Source organism: Doryrhamphus excisus, chromosome 9, assembly GCF_030265055.1.
Source record: "Doryrhamphus excisus isolate RoL2022-K1 chromosome 9, RoL_Dexc_1.0, whole genome shotgun sequence".
Lineage (NCBI taxonomy): Eukaryota > Metazoa > Chordata > Actinopteri > Syngnathiformes > Syngnathidae > Doryrhamphus > Doryrhamphus excisus.
In genome coordinates, this window is record NC_080474.1 from 5233508 (window position 1) to 5250070 (window position 16563).

General features: G+C 38.7%; 1 protein-coding gene across 3 annotated transcripts in view; it reads right to left on the reverse strand.

The window, feature by feature from the left end:
• Window positions 1-16563, reverse strand: part of LOC131135892 (dehydrogenase/reductase SDR family member on chromosome X-like) — a 47784-nt gene that overhangs the window by 16177 nt on the left and 15044 nt on the right. For 2 of the 3 annotated variants that reach the window (XM_058082305.1, XM_058082304.1), the window contains exons 2-3: window positions 15880-15987; window positions 7765-7833 (exon numbers count right to left, since the gene is read on the reverse strand). In XM_058082305.1, the coding sequence (XP_057938288.1) occupies window positions 7765-7833; window positions 15880-15987 (177 nt within the window). The remainder of the gene's footprint in view (window positions 1-7764; window positions 7834-15879; window positions 15988-16563) is intronic. The other variant, XM_058082306.1, reaches the window with a different exon arrangement.

Sequence of the window (16563 nt, forward strand, 5' to 3'; positions counted from 1 at the left end):
CAGCGACAGGGGTTGCAATGTGGTTTTTGTCCTAGTCTTGGAAGATCGGACCAGCTACACACACTTGCATGGGTACTGGAGGATCTGGTGTACTTGGAAAAGGCATTCACGGTGTGCTGTGGGTGGTTCCCAGGGAGTATGGGGTGCGTGGCACGTTATTAAGTTGCCATTGCCAGCAGTCATGCCTGTTCTATTGATCATTTTCATATATCGAATTTGTAGGCACAGCCCAAAATTTTGAGGGTGTCCTGTGTTTTTGCTAGGATCTCATCTCTGCTATTTACGGATGATGTGGTTCAGGTTTTGACTCGGAGACTCGGTTGTACCGGGTTCATGACACGTCACTATGTGCCATCCCTTCCTCGTACAAACAAAGTAGTAGCATGGTTTGCATTGCCAACAGGTTAAGGCTGCCCTTCTGTTGATTATTTTCATGGATAGAATTTCTAAGGAGTTGGGGGTGTCCAGTGTGGGGGGCCTTAGGATCTCATCTCTGCTATTCGCGGATGATGTGACGTGGTCCTGATGGTATCATCAAGCTGTATCGTTCAACATTTACTGGGATGTTTTGCAGCTGAGTGTGAAGCTTCTGGGATGAAATGGTTCTCAGGTCTTGCCCCAGGTGGAGGAGTTCAAGTAACTCGGGATCTTGTTAACGATTGAAGGAAGGCTGGAGCGTGAGAGCGAGAAGCAAATCCGTGCAGCGACTGCAGTATTGCAGACTCTCCAGTGAACCTACCATGCACATTTTTGTCGGAGGATTGTCAGAGGAAGATTAAGTACCCGGAGAAAAGGTACAGGGAGAACATGCAAATTCCACACAGAAAGGCCCAAACGGAGATTCAAATCTACTGACTGTGAAGGCAACATGCTAATCAGCGATTCACTGTGCTGCCTTTTTTTTTTTAACTTATCTGTTTTACTGATCTTGCTTGAATTTGCTTTGTTAGCACACATTTGACCCAGGTTACCATGGATATATGGATCTACCCTGAACAACCGGTAATTAATATGATAGTTGCCTTCCACCGAAGCCGTTCCTCGCTTTCATCTTGTTGCACTTGTCAAGTGTCTTGTTTTGGCACAAGATGCAATGCACGGAAATAGGATAACTGTGGATTGCACCTGGCTTTCAAATGCACCTTGTGTCCCGGTTGTGGCGACAGTAAATATGATTAAGCTGGATTACACTTAAATCTGATATTACAATGCAGTGCTGGTAAACACATCACATGGCTTACTAAAAGAAGATTTTACATTAAACACACACGTCAAGGCTGATGTGATGAACAATAGCACACCTGCTGGGTTTGCAATATAATTTGATATAAATGTGCATACTTAGCCATACATGCATGTCTTTTACTGCATAAAGGATATAAATACAGGAGGGGCAGGCACAATGAATTAACTCCTCTGAGACCTTTAAAGGCCCAGACAAGAAAGTAAATAGTCTCACTTAGAGATGTCTGATAAACAACAGTGTGATAGTCAAGAATATTGGGTCTGGGCATCATGCCAGCATTCACTCCTCCACTGGCTGTTATTATTCTGTTGATGTAGCAGACAAGGGGAGGCGGGCTGCATGACGGTCAACACTGCACTAACGCGGTGCAATGACAGTCTCCTAAATCAAGACTGCTACACATTATGTGCTGTCCTTTATTTGCAATTATACGTCTGTGAGTAAAACAGATGTTTCATTAAGAATTCTACTTTCGCAAAGAAACCCAAAGTCGCACACAATCCATCTCGATCCTGTTACAGCTTCTTTGATTGGAATCCTCTGCCATGAAGCTAAGCAGGTAGTGTTTTCCTGAGGGTGAGCAACCATAACTTTTGTTAGCTGTTTAGCTTCCTGTGTAGAAGTAGCAAATAATAGCCGGTGAAGCAATATCCAGATGGTTGGAACATCTTCTTCTTCTTTGTCTTTGGGCTTTTCCCTTCAGGGGTCGCCACAGCAAATCAATCTCTTCTCATATTAACTACCCTCATGTCCTCCTTCACTACATCCATAAACCTCCTCTTTGGTCTTCCTCTACGCCAGGGCCAAATGTGGCCCGCAGGACACTAGTTTGAGGCCCCCGCCTTGATATGAAAGTTTAATGTTAGTGTGGCCCGCGCAAGTTTGATATGGATGCTGTATGGTATCATGTACCCAGAAAAAATTATTACGTTTGATTAATGTTCATGTTAAAGGTTAAATAACTGTTAATAGTTATCCTCCCTATCCGCGTGGAAGTGGTAAATATTTGACTATTTAAGTTTAAAGGAAATAACTTGAAGGCTACCGTTTAGGTCGCTAGCTCTCTAGTTTGCGAGTTAGCATGTGTCTCAAGACACTGCAGTTGCGCAATATGTTGTAAATAAAAAAGAGTATAAATGTGACTATAGTCGTGTTTTGTCATGTCTACAGAGCTCTAATGATGCTTTGTTAATTTTAATCTGAAAAAAATAATCTACCCACCAACTATATGTGGTTTCTTAAGTTTTTATTATTTGCCGTTTTATTGTTATTATTATATTTATTTATTTATTACTGATTGATTGATTTTCTTTATTCTTGATTTGTTTATTTATTTTTCATCTTATTTTGTGTAGAAAAATAAAAAGTAAGATATTTGAGAACAGTGGAATGTTTTATCAGAGCTTTTCTTTTCTGATGTACTCCTTCCTGATCCTATCCAACCTGGTCACTGCCTAGTCACAGATGGTTGGAATGTCTATCACTTATATTGTACATGTTACTCTGAAACCACTCATACTGTATTTACAGTGAAGAAAATAAGTATTTGAACACCCTGCTATTTTGCTATTTCTCCCACTTAGAAATCATGGAGGGGTCTGAAATTTTCATCGTAGGTGCATGTCCACTGTGAGAGAGATAAACTAAAAAGAAAAATCCAGAAATCACAATGCATGATTTTTTAACAATTTATTTGTGTGATACAGCTGCAAATAAGTATTTGAACACCTGTGTATCATCTAGAATTCTGACCCTGAAAGACCTGTTAGTCTGCCCATTAGAAGTCCACCTGCACTCCATGTATCATCCTGAATCAGATGCACCTGTTTGAGGTCGTTAGCTGCATAAAGACACCTGTCCACCCCATACAATCAGTAAGACTTTAACTTGTAACATGGCGAAGACCAAAGAGCTGTCCAAAGACACCAGAGACAAAATTGTACACCTCCACAAGGCTGGAAAGGGCTACGGAGCAATTACCAAGCAGCTTGGTGAAAAAAGGTCCACTGTTGGAGCTATCATTAGAAAATGGAAGAAGCTAAACATGACGGTCAATCTCAATCGGAGTGGAGCCCCATGCAAGATATCACCTCGTGGGGTCTCAATGATTCTAAGAAAGGTGAGGAATCAGCCCAGAACTACACGACAGGACTTGGTCAATGACCTGAAAAGAGCTGGGACCACCGTTTCCAAGGTTACTGTAGGTAATACACTAAGACGTCATGATGTGAAATCATGCATGGCACGAAAGGTTCCCCTGCTTAAACCAGCACATGTCAAGGCCCGTCTTAAGTTTGCATATGACCATTTGGATGATACAGAGGAGTCATGGGAGAAAGTTTTATGGTCAGATGAGACCAAAATAGAACTTTTTGGTCATAATTCCAATAAGCGTGTTTGGAGGAAGAAGAATGAAGAGTACAATCCGAAGAACACCATCCCTACTGTGAAGCATGGGGGTGGTAGCATCATGCTTTGGGGGTGTTTTTCTGCACATGGGACAGGACGAGTGCACTGCATTAAAGAGAGGATGACTGGGGCCGTGTATTGTGAGATTTTGGGGAACAACCTCCTTCCCTCTGTCAGAGCATTGAAGATGGGTCGTGGCTGGGTCTTCCAACACGACAACGACCCGAAGCACACAGCCAGGAAAACCAAGGAGTGGCTCCGTAAGAAGCATATCAAGGTTCTAGCATGGCCCAGCCAGTCTCCAGACCTGAACCCAATTGAAAATCTTTGGAGGGAGCTCAAACTCCGTGTTTCTCAGCGACAGCCCAGAAACCTGACTGATCTAGAGAAGATCTGTGTGGAGGAGTGGGCCAAGATCCCTCCTGCAGTGTGTGCAAACCTGGTGAAAAACTACAGGAAACGTTTGACCTCTGTAATAGCAAACAAAGGCTACTGTACCAAATATTAACATTCATTTTCTCAGGTGTTCAAATACTTATTAGCAGCTGTATCACACAAATAAATTGTTAAAAAAATCATGCATTGTGATTTCTGGATTTTTCTTTTTAGTTTATCTCTCTCACAGTGGACATGCACCTACGATGAAAATTTCAGACCCCTCCATGATTTCTAAGTGGGAGAAATAGCAAAATAGCAGGGTGTTCAAATACTTATTTTCTTCACTGTATATCATATTCATGAAATATTTCCTCGCCATGTATACATGTATTTTCCCGTTCGACATTTTCTCTTGAAGCTATCAGTTCAGATTGCAAAGCCAGATTTTCATTGGGCAAAGATTCTTGCTAAAGCAGTGTTAAGTGTTAGTGCAAAACTGCATTTTTGCATTGAGATATTCATTTGTTTCACACACACACGCACACGCATTTCCTTACTTCACATTTTTAATCCAAGCTTTTGGTTTCAGGCAGAACGTGTTACTTTCAAGTGCAGCGTGACTAAAGTCAGTGGACAGACAGAGCTGCCTGTGGCAAACATGCATAAACACCTTGTATCTGTGTCTACCCTGTATCTGGATGTGTCTGAATAATTAAAACTAAAATGCTTCACAGCTCATCTTTTTTTTTTTTCTTAAAGACAAACCCACAGAGAACATTAAGTCGAAAAGACAAAGCAACACTAAATGGGATCAAATGGAGCATTTGATTGTCAAAGTCATTCAAAGTCCATATACCATTTACAGCTAATGCCAAACCTACACCAGCAAAACATACGGAGTGTCTTGCAAACTGAAAAAAGTACAATTAAGTGCGGCCAGTCCGCATTACAAAAACCCAATCAATTTTTCCCCCCCAAAAAAACCTACGTAAATGCAATTAATCCATTCCAGACACTCAAATATATTAACATAGAAAATAATTATAGTTTTATAGTAAAGCACTTTATACGAAAAAATAAAGCGTTGTGTCAAATAATAATCACACAACAAAGGAGATAAAAGTCTCCCAATTCAAAAACAACCACAATCCATTTTACAAAGCGACCATGTCACTTGTTTGGGTACTGGATTCCACGGACTATTCATTCATTCATTCATTTTCTACCGCTTTTCCTCACAAGGGTCGCGGGGGTGCTGGAGCCTATCCCAGTTGTCTTCGGGCGTGAGGCGGGCTACACCCTGGACTGGTCGCCAGCCAATCACAGGGCACATATAGACAAACAACCATTCACACTCACATTCATACCTATGGACAATTTGGAGTCGCCAATTAACCTAGCATGTTTTTGGAATGTGGGAGGAAACCAGAGTACCCGGAGAAAACCCACACATGCACGGGGAGAACATGCAAACTCCACACAGAGATGGCCGAGGGTGGAATTGAACCCTGGTCTGATTCCACGGACTAGTTTGTTTTTTAATTAGTTTTCGATAATCCAGATTTGTTAGTTGAAAAGTAGTATTAGTTCATTAAAATAATTAACAAATGTGAATAGATGAGAATGCTACTGATCACGTTAACACACCATCAGACATGCAGAATTTTAGCTGGACGTTATGAAGTCATTTTAACACTCAAACTCATACACTTTTGGCCTGTGAATCGGAAAAAGAACCCAAGCTATATGAGTAAGAGACCGCATGCCGTTGTGGAGAGGAAGGATCAGAGTTTTATCTGATTTATTTAATCAAGACCAGTATATTTGGTGAAAATACTAGGAAGCGTGCCAAAGGGCGTTTGGACAGGGATGTTAAGCGTCCTGCCTCACATACTAATGAGAATCCATTACCAGCTCATTCAACCACAAACATACACACATTCTCATTCAGTGCACAAGCATCTGGCAGCAATCACCCCCTTGTCCCTAATGCCTCAGTGCCTGCCAATTACAAAAGAAGTGATCAATCCCGCCGCAGACTCGTTCAGGGAAATCGACTTGAATGACACCAGGCGACACGGCTGCTGTCCCTGAGCTTGACAGCCGCTCACACATAAGTCGGACCGCGGCCAGATTCGACTTCAGCTGGTATTATTGCGGTGCCAGCAAAGCCAACTTGGTCCCCGGTGGGTGGCGCTACTCACAGTGTTGTGTTTCCCCTGTTGGGTGCCTCCAACAATGAAAGATGCTGGAGTCTGACAATTCTGCGTATCAAAGTCAATCATAGCATTAATTAATTTGGACTTGGACTGCCATTAGTAAAGATACAATTATATTTGGATGCTAAAGATTTTTGGATGGTAGATATAACACATATCACATCCATTACATCTATAAACAACCAAGCCCATTACCTCATTACAACAGTCGTTGCTCCTACATGGTCAACGTTGCTTCTTTCGAAATTATATGTGGATCACTATTACCTTTGAATACAATTATTTTGGATTACTATCCCACTTTACATCCTATTCTTGTCAAAATGGCAAGTTCCGTGGTTGGAGGAGGACAAGCTTTCTGCCGTCTCAACAGCCATAAAAGTCTAAAAAGTGATAACACTTCTTCCTGAGTAACTCTGAAAGCAGAAAAAAAAATCACCACCAGAGTAACATATGAAAACAGCCAATTGTTATCCAAAACTGGCTGACGGGAATTATGAACATGTCCAAAGTTTGGCAATTTAAAAACAGCAACAGCAAAAAAGTTAAAAAAAATAGCATAAATGAATTGTAGTCTGAGGGTGTTGTTAATAAGCTTGTGGCACATTTTAAAAATCGTATTTAAGAAGAAAAAATAACGTTGTTATATCATGAGGAATAATACTATGACATTAAAGTCCAAATTTGGTGGGAATAAAGTCATAATGATAAGAAAAATTACAAGAAAAAAGTTGAAATAGTCTGAAAATACAATAAACTTGTAATATGGTGAAAAATAATATTGTTTTAATAGAATAATAATTATAATATTGTGATTTAAAAAAGGAAATTTAGGTTTTGGGAAAAGGCTATAATATTGTGGTAATAAAGTCAAAATATTACAAAAGGAAAATTACAAAGATGATCTGAGAAGAAAGAAATTTGGAAAATTAAAACAACAAATGTATCACTAAAACTTTCTTGGCAATATCTGATTATTGTCCAGCACTTCATCACCAATACCGATATTAAATAATACCGAAATAGGCAGCTGCTCAAAACAAAAGTGGGAAATCCCAGTGTGTAATGAAAAAACATAATCAGTGAAGCATTAATTCATAAACATGGAAAAATGGTGGGCTTTTTTGGGTGTGAATGAGATATGTTTCTGTGGAAAAATAAAAATAGAATATGTAGAATTTGTGTGTCGATTCAGTTTTGGATGCCACTAGCGTCACCACAGCAAAACACTCACAAAATTAATATAATAGTAGTAATAATAATACATATTATTCAGTGACACTGTGTATTTGAGTCATCTATTCCACATGTTAATTTTCCCATCCATATTGTTTTTATTTGCCTGCTTTCCAAAAAATGCTCCTTGTGCACGTTGGTTAAGACTCCTATCATTGTGCCATCATCACAGAAACTCTATGTTCTTACACCTGCAAACAGCCACATCTAAGCACTGATAAGAAAGGCTGCCTTAAGTGTTTGTGTTTCTATTCACGGACACGCTTGCACGCTCACCTTTAGCCTCGTTGTACTCTTCGTGGATCCTTCTGATGGCTGCCAGACCCTTCTGCTCATCCCTGGAACCTGGGAAGAGAACAAGGATACAAACATGTTAATACTGTGTTAGATAAAATGTTTTAGTTTTCCTCAAAGTGCTGCAAAAATTAAAAAAAGAGACAATGTACCTGGATGGCAATTAAATACTACAGTACTTGTTTGACAAACACTATGATTTGCTGACTGTATGTTTATGTGTATGTCGGGACCCAAAAGTGTAATATACATGTCATGTCTGACTTCAAGTGAAATATCCCATTTTGTGGTCTTTTTTAAATGTCATTTCAATGTATGCATTATTTGTAGGCAGTAAGCTATTATGTTCTTCCTCGTTTTCTTGATAAAATGCGTTTCTTAATTCCTCTAAAATACACTTTGTTCACGTTATGTGCATTAATGTTTAAAAAGATGGCAATGAATTTCAGAAAATACCAGGAATTAAATAAAAAAGTGTAAATTATAACAACAAAATGACTTAAATAAAATGTAAAAAAATACCCAAAATAAATATTACTTAAATACAATAAGTAATAATAATTTAAAGATAAATTAAAATTACTTCATTAAACATACATACAAGTAATGATGAAATAAATCTAAAAAGGACTTATTTATGAAAATAAATAAAAATGACTGAAATAAGTTATGTCATAAAATAAAATAAATTAACAATACTGAGTGTGAGTAATAATGAATTAAAACCTAAAAACGCCTTCAATTAAAGTGTAAAAAAATGACTTAAATAAAATGTAAAAAAATACCCAAAATAAATATTACTTAAATACAATAAGTAATAATAATTAAAAAATGAATTAAAATTACTTCATCAAACATACAAGTAATGATGAAATAAATCTAAAAAGGACTTATTTATGAAAATAAATAAACATGACTGAAATAAGTTATAAGTCATAAAATAAATTAACAATACTGTAAGTGAGAGTAATAATGAATCAAAACCTAAAAACGCCTTCAATTAAACTGTAAAAAAAATGACTTAAATAAAAATGTCCAAATAATAGAAACAAAAACAATTACTTAGATTAAAAAAAAGTTGTGATTAAATGACCATTGCAAAATGTCGGTCCTTTTGTAAAATCCCCGGTCAGTCCCACAGTCATAAAAAAAAACCAAAGCATTTCTATGCACTTCACCAATGAATCAGTTAATCAGTTTGGTGCCAATTGCCGGTTCATTATGATTTGCATTATCCTATTTTTTTCCTCTCAATACATTACAGATTCATTTTTCTCTTCTTAACATGCACAGATGCCCTGGTCAAAGACACACTCCGTGACTGTCATTTAAAGATAGTCTCTGCATACAAATGACGCATGCATCTTTAAAAGAGAGGAGAATATCAAAGAGACACAAGAGGCTGTTTTTGAAAAGAACCGTCACATAATATGATGTCTCTTTCAGTTTGTTGTTCATGGCACAAGCAGTGTCATTGTTGGGTTGTTTGCACCTCGTCACCGAGTCATTTGTTTATTGTTTATTGAAAAACCAGCAATACAGCATCTTTTTCCACACTTCCAAGTAAACGTATGAAGTGATACAAACCAATAACTAGCACATGCCCTGTTGTCATTTACTCTTTGCATAGACACACAAACACTCACAGACATGCTAATCTTGGATTATCACGCAGGCCTTTTCAAGGACACGGCATCATTTGGCCCGATGCACTGTTGCTCAGGCTGGGCTAAAGGAAGCACTTCCTCAGGGTGGTGCTTCGCTAAAGTCACACACAAACAAAACTCTGATATTTCACCCATTATCAAACAAGAGTGACCGAGAACTCCTCTAAATTACCCCTGTTAGCGAAAATACAGTGTCTTCCAGAACAGTGAGTCAGATTGGGTAGGATAGGTTTTGCCTGTGTAGACTGCATTTAGAGGTGAAAACAACATGAAAACCAGAGAACTGTCTGTAAGTGGAAAAACAAGAACAGTGCATCAGGGAGAAGGTGGAAAGTCAATCATAACCACTGCACAAAAGTTGGCCAAAGCCACTACAATAAATAAGACATCCAACATGTGGACCAAGGAAAACATCAGCAGTTCATGACAGAAACATTATAAGAGCTGTATATTTGCGGTTATCTATTGAATACTGTAATACTGTAATAATTTCATGACTTTTTAATAAGGTACAGTAGTAAAAAAATATGCAGATTTTAGCAAATATTTTGTCACTTAAAGATGGACAGAAATACAAATAAAGGCATTCAGAAGATGCATTCCAAGACATTATGATGCCATGTAGTATTTTAGAGTGGTCATATCAAACCATGCAAAGTTATTAGAGGTTTTTTTTTACAAGGCTTCATAGTCGAAATAGATGTATCCCAATTAAAGCATTGTGAGCTAGCTCAAATTAACATGTTTTCTCGCGTTATAATGCACAGAAAAAGGAAAAAAATACTGTATATGTTCTTATTTCATATAATAATTGTGAATGCAACTCCCCTTTAACTACAAAAATATTCCATTTAAAATATTGAATCCTAAACAGGAAGAGTCAAATTGCATACCGAGTACATGCTGGTTCACCAGGCACCCCCCCAGGCCGACCCACCCCACTATTTGAGAAGCACTGCTATATAGTAACATCTTTTCCTGTCGAACTTGGACATTTTCTCTAAAAGCCGACTGTTCAGATTGCATTGATTTGTCCTTGCATGCAACTTTTATTCATCTGCACTTCTTATTATTCTCAAAAACTCGTCTCATTTATTTTTGAAGCCAGCAGAAAATTTTGCCTTGACACTTGCACTGTATCGCTCTGCAGAATTGCATGCCGAAACGAAGCACCTTATACGTATGTGGCTGACTCACTGATTAATTGGATTTACATTATTTCTTATGCGAATAGTATTTATGATGAAAAGGCACATTACTACCTAACAGGGCTGCAACTAAGCATTATTTTCTCACTTGATTAATCTGAAGCTTGTTGTTTTGATCAATTGTGTATTCGGTTAGGCCCTCGACAGAACAAATCAATATGAAGCAAACAGTTTCGGTTTGGTCCACAGAAAGAAAGATAACATTTCGGTGTTCATGCATTAAAAAAATTAATTAAATGAAAAAATATTGAGAGGCTAAAATCAGAAAATATTTACATTCATTCATTCATTCATTCATTTTCTACCGCTTTTCCTCACGAGGGTCGCAGGGGGTGCTGGAGCCTATCCCAGCTGTCTTTGGGCGAGAGGCGGGGTAAACCCTGGACTGGTCGCCAGCCAATCACAGGGCACATATAGACAAACAACCATTCACACTCACATTCATACCTATGGACACTTTGGAGTCGCCAATTAACCTAGCATGTTTTTGGAATGTGGGAGGGAACTGGAGTACCCGGAGAAAACCCACGCAAACTCCACACAGAGATGGCTGAGGGTGGAATTGAACCCTGGTGTCCTAGCTGTGAGGTCTGCGCGCTAACCACTCGTCTGCCGTGCCGCCCAAAATATTTACATTTGTAAAAAAAATAAAATAAAAAAATATTAATCAAGTAATTGCATAATCAATGAATCATCGATTCATTATTGCAGCTCAACTACCATTACTCAATTTTCCAACCAAAATATGCCAATAGTTCTGGACCTTTAACAAACACAAGAACCCTAAAACTTTACAATTGAGATGTAAAAGTGTTCCTCCTCTGACATGAAGGTATAATCCCTAAAAGTTGTATGTGAAAGCACTGACTGGAAAGTGACAACGACACTCCAACTCACAGGGACTAAGAGCCCTCTCAAAGACACGGAGTAAAAACTGAAGATTATATTTCTCGTAAAGGGAGAGGATTTACGATGTGGTTGTTGCATTAAACTGCATTAGCGTTGCCTAATAAATCCACAAGTGAAAGGCTGTTACACATCCTGAGCTTCATGTTGTGTGTCCTTACTTGATGTGCACAGACAGTCATTTCTCATTGCTGGAATGGATTGGCTCATTATGACAAATGGATGTGCATATTTGCCCCAGTCAATGTGTACTCTTCTTGTTAGATGAGAAAGCAACGCATCCTACTTGGTACCTGATTGTTCTCTGTTGCTCTATACAGAATTGTAATAAGTCAGACTTCCGATTTTCTATCTATGTCATGAACAACAAACACAGGTGCATTTTATTGACGGTATTTTGAATGCACAGAGATGCGGCGACAAGATCCTGAGGTCCATTACTGTGCCATTCATCCACGACCATCACCTCATGCAGCATGATAAGGCATGGTGGCCCCATGTTGCAAATATCTGTACACAATTCCTGGAAGCTGAAATCCTCCCAATTGTAGCATGGTCACGCAATTAACATGGTTTTCTGGTACGGTCCCCAATATTGTGAGAAAATGCAAATATTGTTTTGTGAACAGTGTTACATGTATGGTGAATATTAGATCATGTGACTTTCTGTGGATACACACCTGCCCATCACTCATCTCGGTACATGCTGATAAATGAATTCCTACAACAAAACTTGGCATTTTATTTGCTAACTCATCTCAACCAGCGTCGTTTTGGACAATTCTACACCGGGAACAGAGTTCTCTTCCAGCGTAAATGTGCCCCAGTGCACAAAGCATGCTCGGATGGGTTTGGTGTGCAAGAACATGACCTTGCACAAGACTTGACCTCAACCCCATCAAACACATTTGAGATGAATGAGAACAGAGGTTGTGTGCCAGCAGGCCCTCATTGGGCCAGTGACGTCTGACCTCACAAATGCGGTCTCCGGTTGCCACAGACACAAGCCAACGTCTTGGATGTGTGCATGTACGTCAAGGACTGTTTGTGTGACAGTGGGAAGGGTGAAACAGTGTTGCTTTAGGACACGCTCAGTGTCACTTGTGTGTAATTCCTTCTTCACATGTACATTTTTCCTCTTTTGTGTTCATTATACAAGCAGTTCCATTTCTGTCAATTATTTCAGAATATTCTGCTACCCAGCGCACCTGAAATATGGAGCAACTGAGAAGAAACGGCCACATCACCATCAAGATTCTCATCTCATTAAAGCAGGGGTCTCAAACACGCGGCCCGCGGGCCAAATGTGGCCCGCAGGACACTAGTTTGAGGCCCCCGCCTTGATATGAAAGTTTAATGTTAGTGCGGCCCGCGCAAGTTTGATATGGATGCTGTATGGTATCATGCACCAAGAAAAAATTATTACGTTTGATTAATGTTTATGTTAAAGGTTAAATAACTGTTAATAGTTATCCTCCCTATCCGTGTGGAAGTGGTAAGTTTTGGGCTATTTAAGTTTAAAGGAAATAACTTGCAGGCTACCGTTTAGGTCGCTAGCTCTCTAGTTTGCGAGTTAGCATGTGTCTCAAGACCCTGCAGTTGCGCAATATGTTGTAAATAAAAAGAGTATAAATGTGACTATAGTCGTGTTTTGTCATGTCTACAGGGCTCTAATAATGCTTTGTTAATTTTAATCTGAAAAAAATAATTTGTCTACCCACCAACTATATGCAGTTTCTTAAGTTTTTATTATTTGCCGTTTTATTATTATTACTATATTTATTTATTACTGATTGATTGATATTCCAGCTTTAGTCCCCCACTGAAATGTCTGAGATGTTCTGCTGAAGTCTCATTTATGTTCCACCCCATCTCCAAGGATACCCTGACACTGACTTTGCGGAAAACGTGTGTTGAATGACTAAAGCTACAATACACTTGTTTTGAATCTCGTGTACTGAATAAAGAGTTTAGAATGAACCTTGAAGCCGAATTTTGAGGCTCAACAAAACTGCAGCCCTTTGCCTTGCACTTTGGAGTCGGAAAGGACCTGCATGATCCAGCTCAATATTGTGTATATGCTGCTGGCATGTCAATTTTAGGCATAGCCAGGTTTGTCTTGTGTCAAAAAAAAAACTAAGAGACTAATTCTCAGGGCACTGAATCAGTCACAACTGGACAGTTAGAAGATCAAATCTGTCCATGCTAAACAACTGGATAGGACAGCTGTAGATTGATAGCTCCAGATTGAGGGGTTGGTGCAGGATCCAAAGTATTTATCCCCAAAAAGGTAAAGGCATGCCACAACAAGAACAGTTTTACTCATTTGTGGTGCGAAAGGACCTGAATGATTTGGAATAAAAATGACAGCTTTCACATGGGTCATTGCCTTTTAGGAATGGAGGGATCTTGTTTGTGTTCTTTCACAATGAATGACAGCCTGTTGAAAGCAACCTGGGACCCACCGAAGCTGGCAAGCTAATAATGATGAGTGCCGGTGTTTAGCACTTCTTAATGGAGACAGGAGGGAATACTGTTAAAAAGACACACGCTCAAGTACATTTGTGTGTCAGATAGGAGATCACAAAATGTATACCAGACAGTTTGCACTTTGTGAGAGTAGAACATTTATACTTAGATCTGGTAATGCAAATTTCGCAAAAAAAATAAAAAATCACAAAGATCAATTTAAAAAATTGTCCTATGCCACAGTTTTCACATTAATTGAGTTTCTGTCTTGTCAAAATTCTGTCCCAGTTGTTGTATGCCAAACTTTTCCTTTTCCCTAATTGTGTAAAAAAAATTGTGTGTTTTGTCAAAATTTTGCCCCGGTTTTTGTATGATTTAGTTTTCCTCAAAAATCTACGCTAAAATATTTCCCTGGTTTGCATAAGATTTATTTTATATTATCACCAATATTTTAGCCTCGATTTTCATATGCCCCTCTTTTTGTCAAATATTTTCATCAAAATTGTATTTAAAATATTGTAAATGTTTTTATACGATTTAGTTTTGTGAAAATTTTTTGCCTAAATTTTATCACGGTTTTCGTATGATTTGGTATTCATAACAGAGAAATCCTAACAAAAATTGTGCTGTAATTTTGCCTCCAAATCCAAAGCATCCAAAGACCAAAGCAAATTTTTGTCCGTTTTTTTTTAAAATACCAAATCATACAAAAAAAGACACAAAATTTGGACAATTTTTTTCCACCAAAACAAAACCATACAAAAACAGTGCATAGGAAAACACATGCCAATTTTTTTTTCACAATTTTTAGATGAAAACTGGTGCATATGAATTGATATTGGTGATCATTTTCGACAAAAACGCATTTTATGAAAACTGAGGCAACATTTTGGCGAATTTTTTGACCAAAAAACAAATAATGCGAATACTGGGCATACTACAGGAAAAAATTACCTAGTTTCATGTTTTTTCCAACTTGACACTAGATTAGCGACGATAAAAAATGAATTTGTCAACTGACTTCATCGAGCCAGCGTTCATGATAGGAAAGTTACAAAGGCCAAATGAAGCGCACTAATCGGCATCCACTAGCAGACGACAGTTACTGGCAAAGTACAAGAAATGACACAAAATGCCATTCCAACCACGCCATGACACTTCAGGGAACATTACTCCATTGAGTGCAACACAGCCTCGGGATTTGTGAGGGAGACATACCTCTCAACATTTGCATTTGAAAATAAGGGACATTTCTACATAAATAAGGGGTAGTGAGGGAAAATTCTGGTCTTACAGTCTTTCCACCAGAATTTTCAACAGCAACAGTTTCTTGAATTCCCTGAGGTCCACGCCACAGAACAATAAATAGTGACTCACTTTTCTAAAAGATGATGTATAAGCAACAATAGATGAAAGAAGAAATGTCTTAAAGGGTTTATGAGTCAGGGAAATGAGTGGACAAGAACACCGCCACCATTTACTTGTCACTTTTACGCTCAGGTTTTGTACTGCGCAGTTTTCACATGATTTAGTTTTTGATAAATATTGCTAAAAATGTATCAGTGCATGAAACTATTCTACGGAATAAAGTGCCTGAAGAAATATTCCACGTGTTGGTGACTCAGTCTCTGTGTAAAATACATTGCGGTTCTTTTACAGTTGAGACACTACATACAAAAACACTTGTCATTATTGAAAATGTTGACTTTTTGGAATTATAGCTTCATTGTGTTTCAAGTGTGCGTGTGAAAAAGGTTAGACAGCAATATCGGAAATTGTCAACTCTGCATTTATCCGGTTATCAGCTTCCACTCATACTGTTTACATGGCAGACTATGATACTGTACCTATGATAACGTGTGCCCCCAGTTCGGACATGTGGCGGGCGACCTCATAGCCGATTCCCCTGTCTCCTCCCGTCACTATGGCAACCTTGCCATCTTGTCTGGGCATCACTGGCAGAGGCAGAAGAAGAGACACAGTCATCAGATAGGACGTCATCAGATAAGGACATCATTTCCAGGAATATTTTAAAGCAACATGAAACATGGTTGTGGTGTAAAACAATTTAGACTGAAAATATGGCATAAATGTGTAGATGTTTGACTCCTCTTATTTGTACATTCACACACAGACTAATATAGTTGGGAAACAGTTAGGCACAATGTGATTGTGACCGCTTTTGGTGCCTATTTCCCAAGTATATCAGTGTATGTGTGAATGTATGAATGAGAAGAATTCATTATTTATGTATTTATTTGTAGAAAGGCGCTTTATGAAAGAAGGTACATTGACTTGTATTCATTTACAGCCCAGCCTTGACCCATCCAACATGGCGGTGACGTTGACGTATAGCAGCAGTGGACAAACCCACTGGATGCTACGTCTATGGCTGCTTTATGGGCTAAATCCCGGATCTCCTCCAATCGTAAAGCCGCCCTCAACTCTGCTGTCTATTCATTGGCTGGTACATGACTGACATGCAACCAATGGGCGTCTTCCTTTCCGTTTTAAACCGGAGTGTGTAGCGA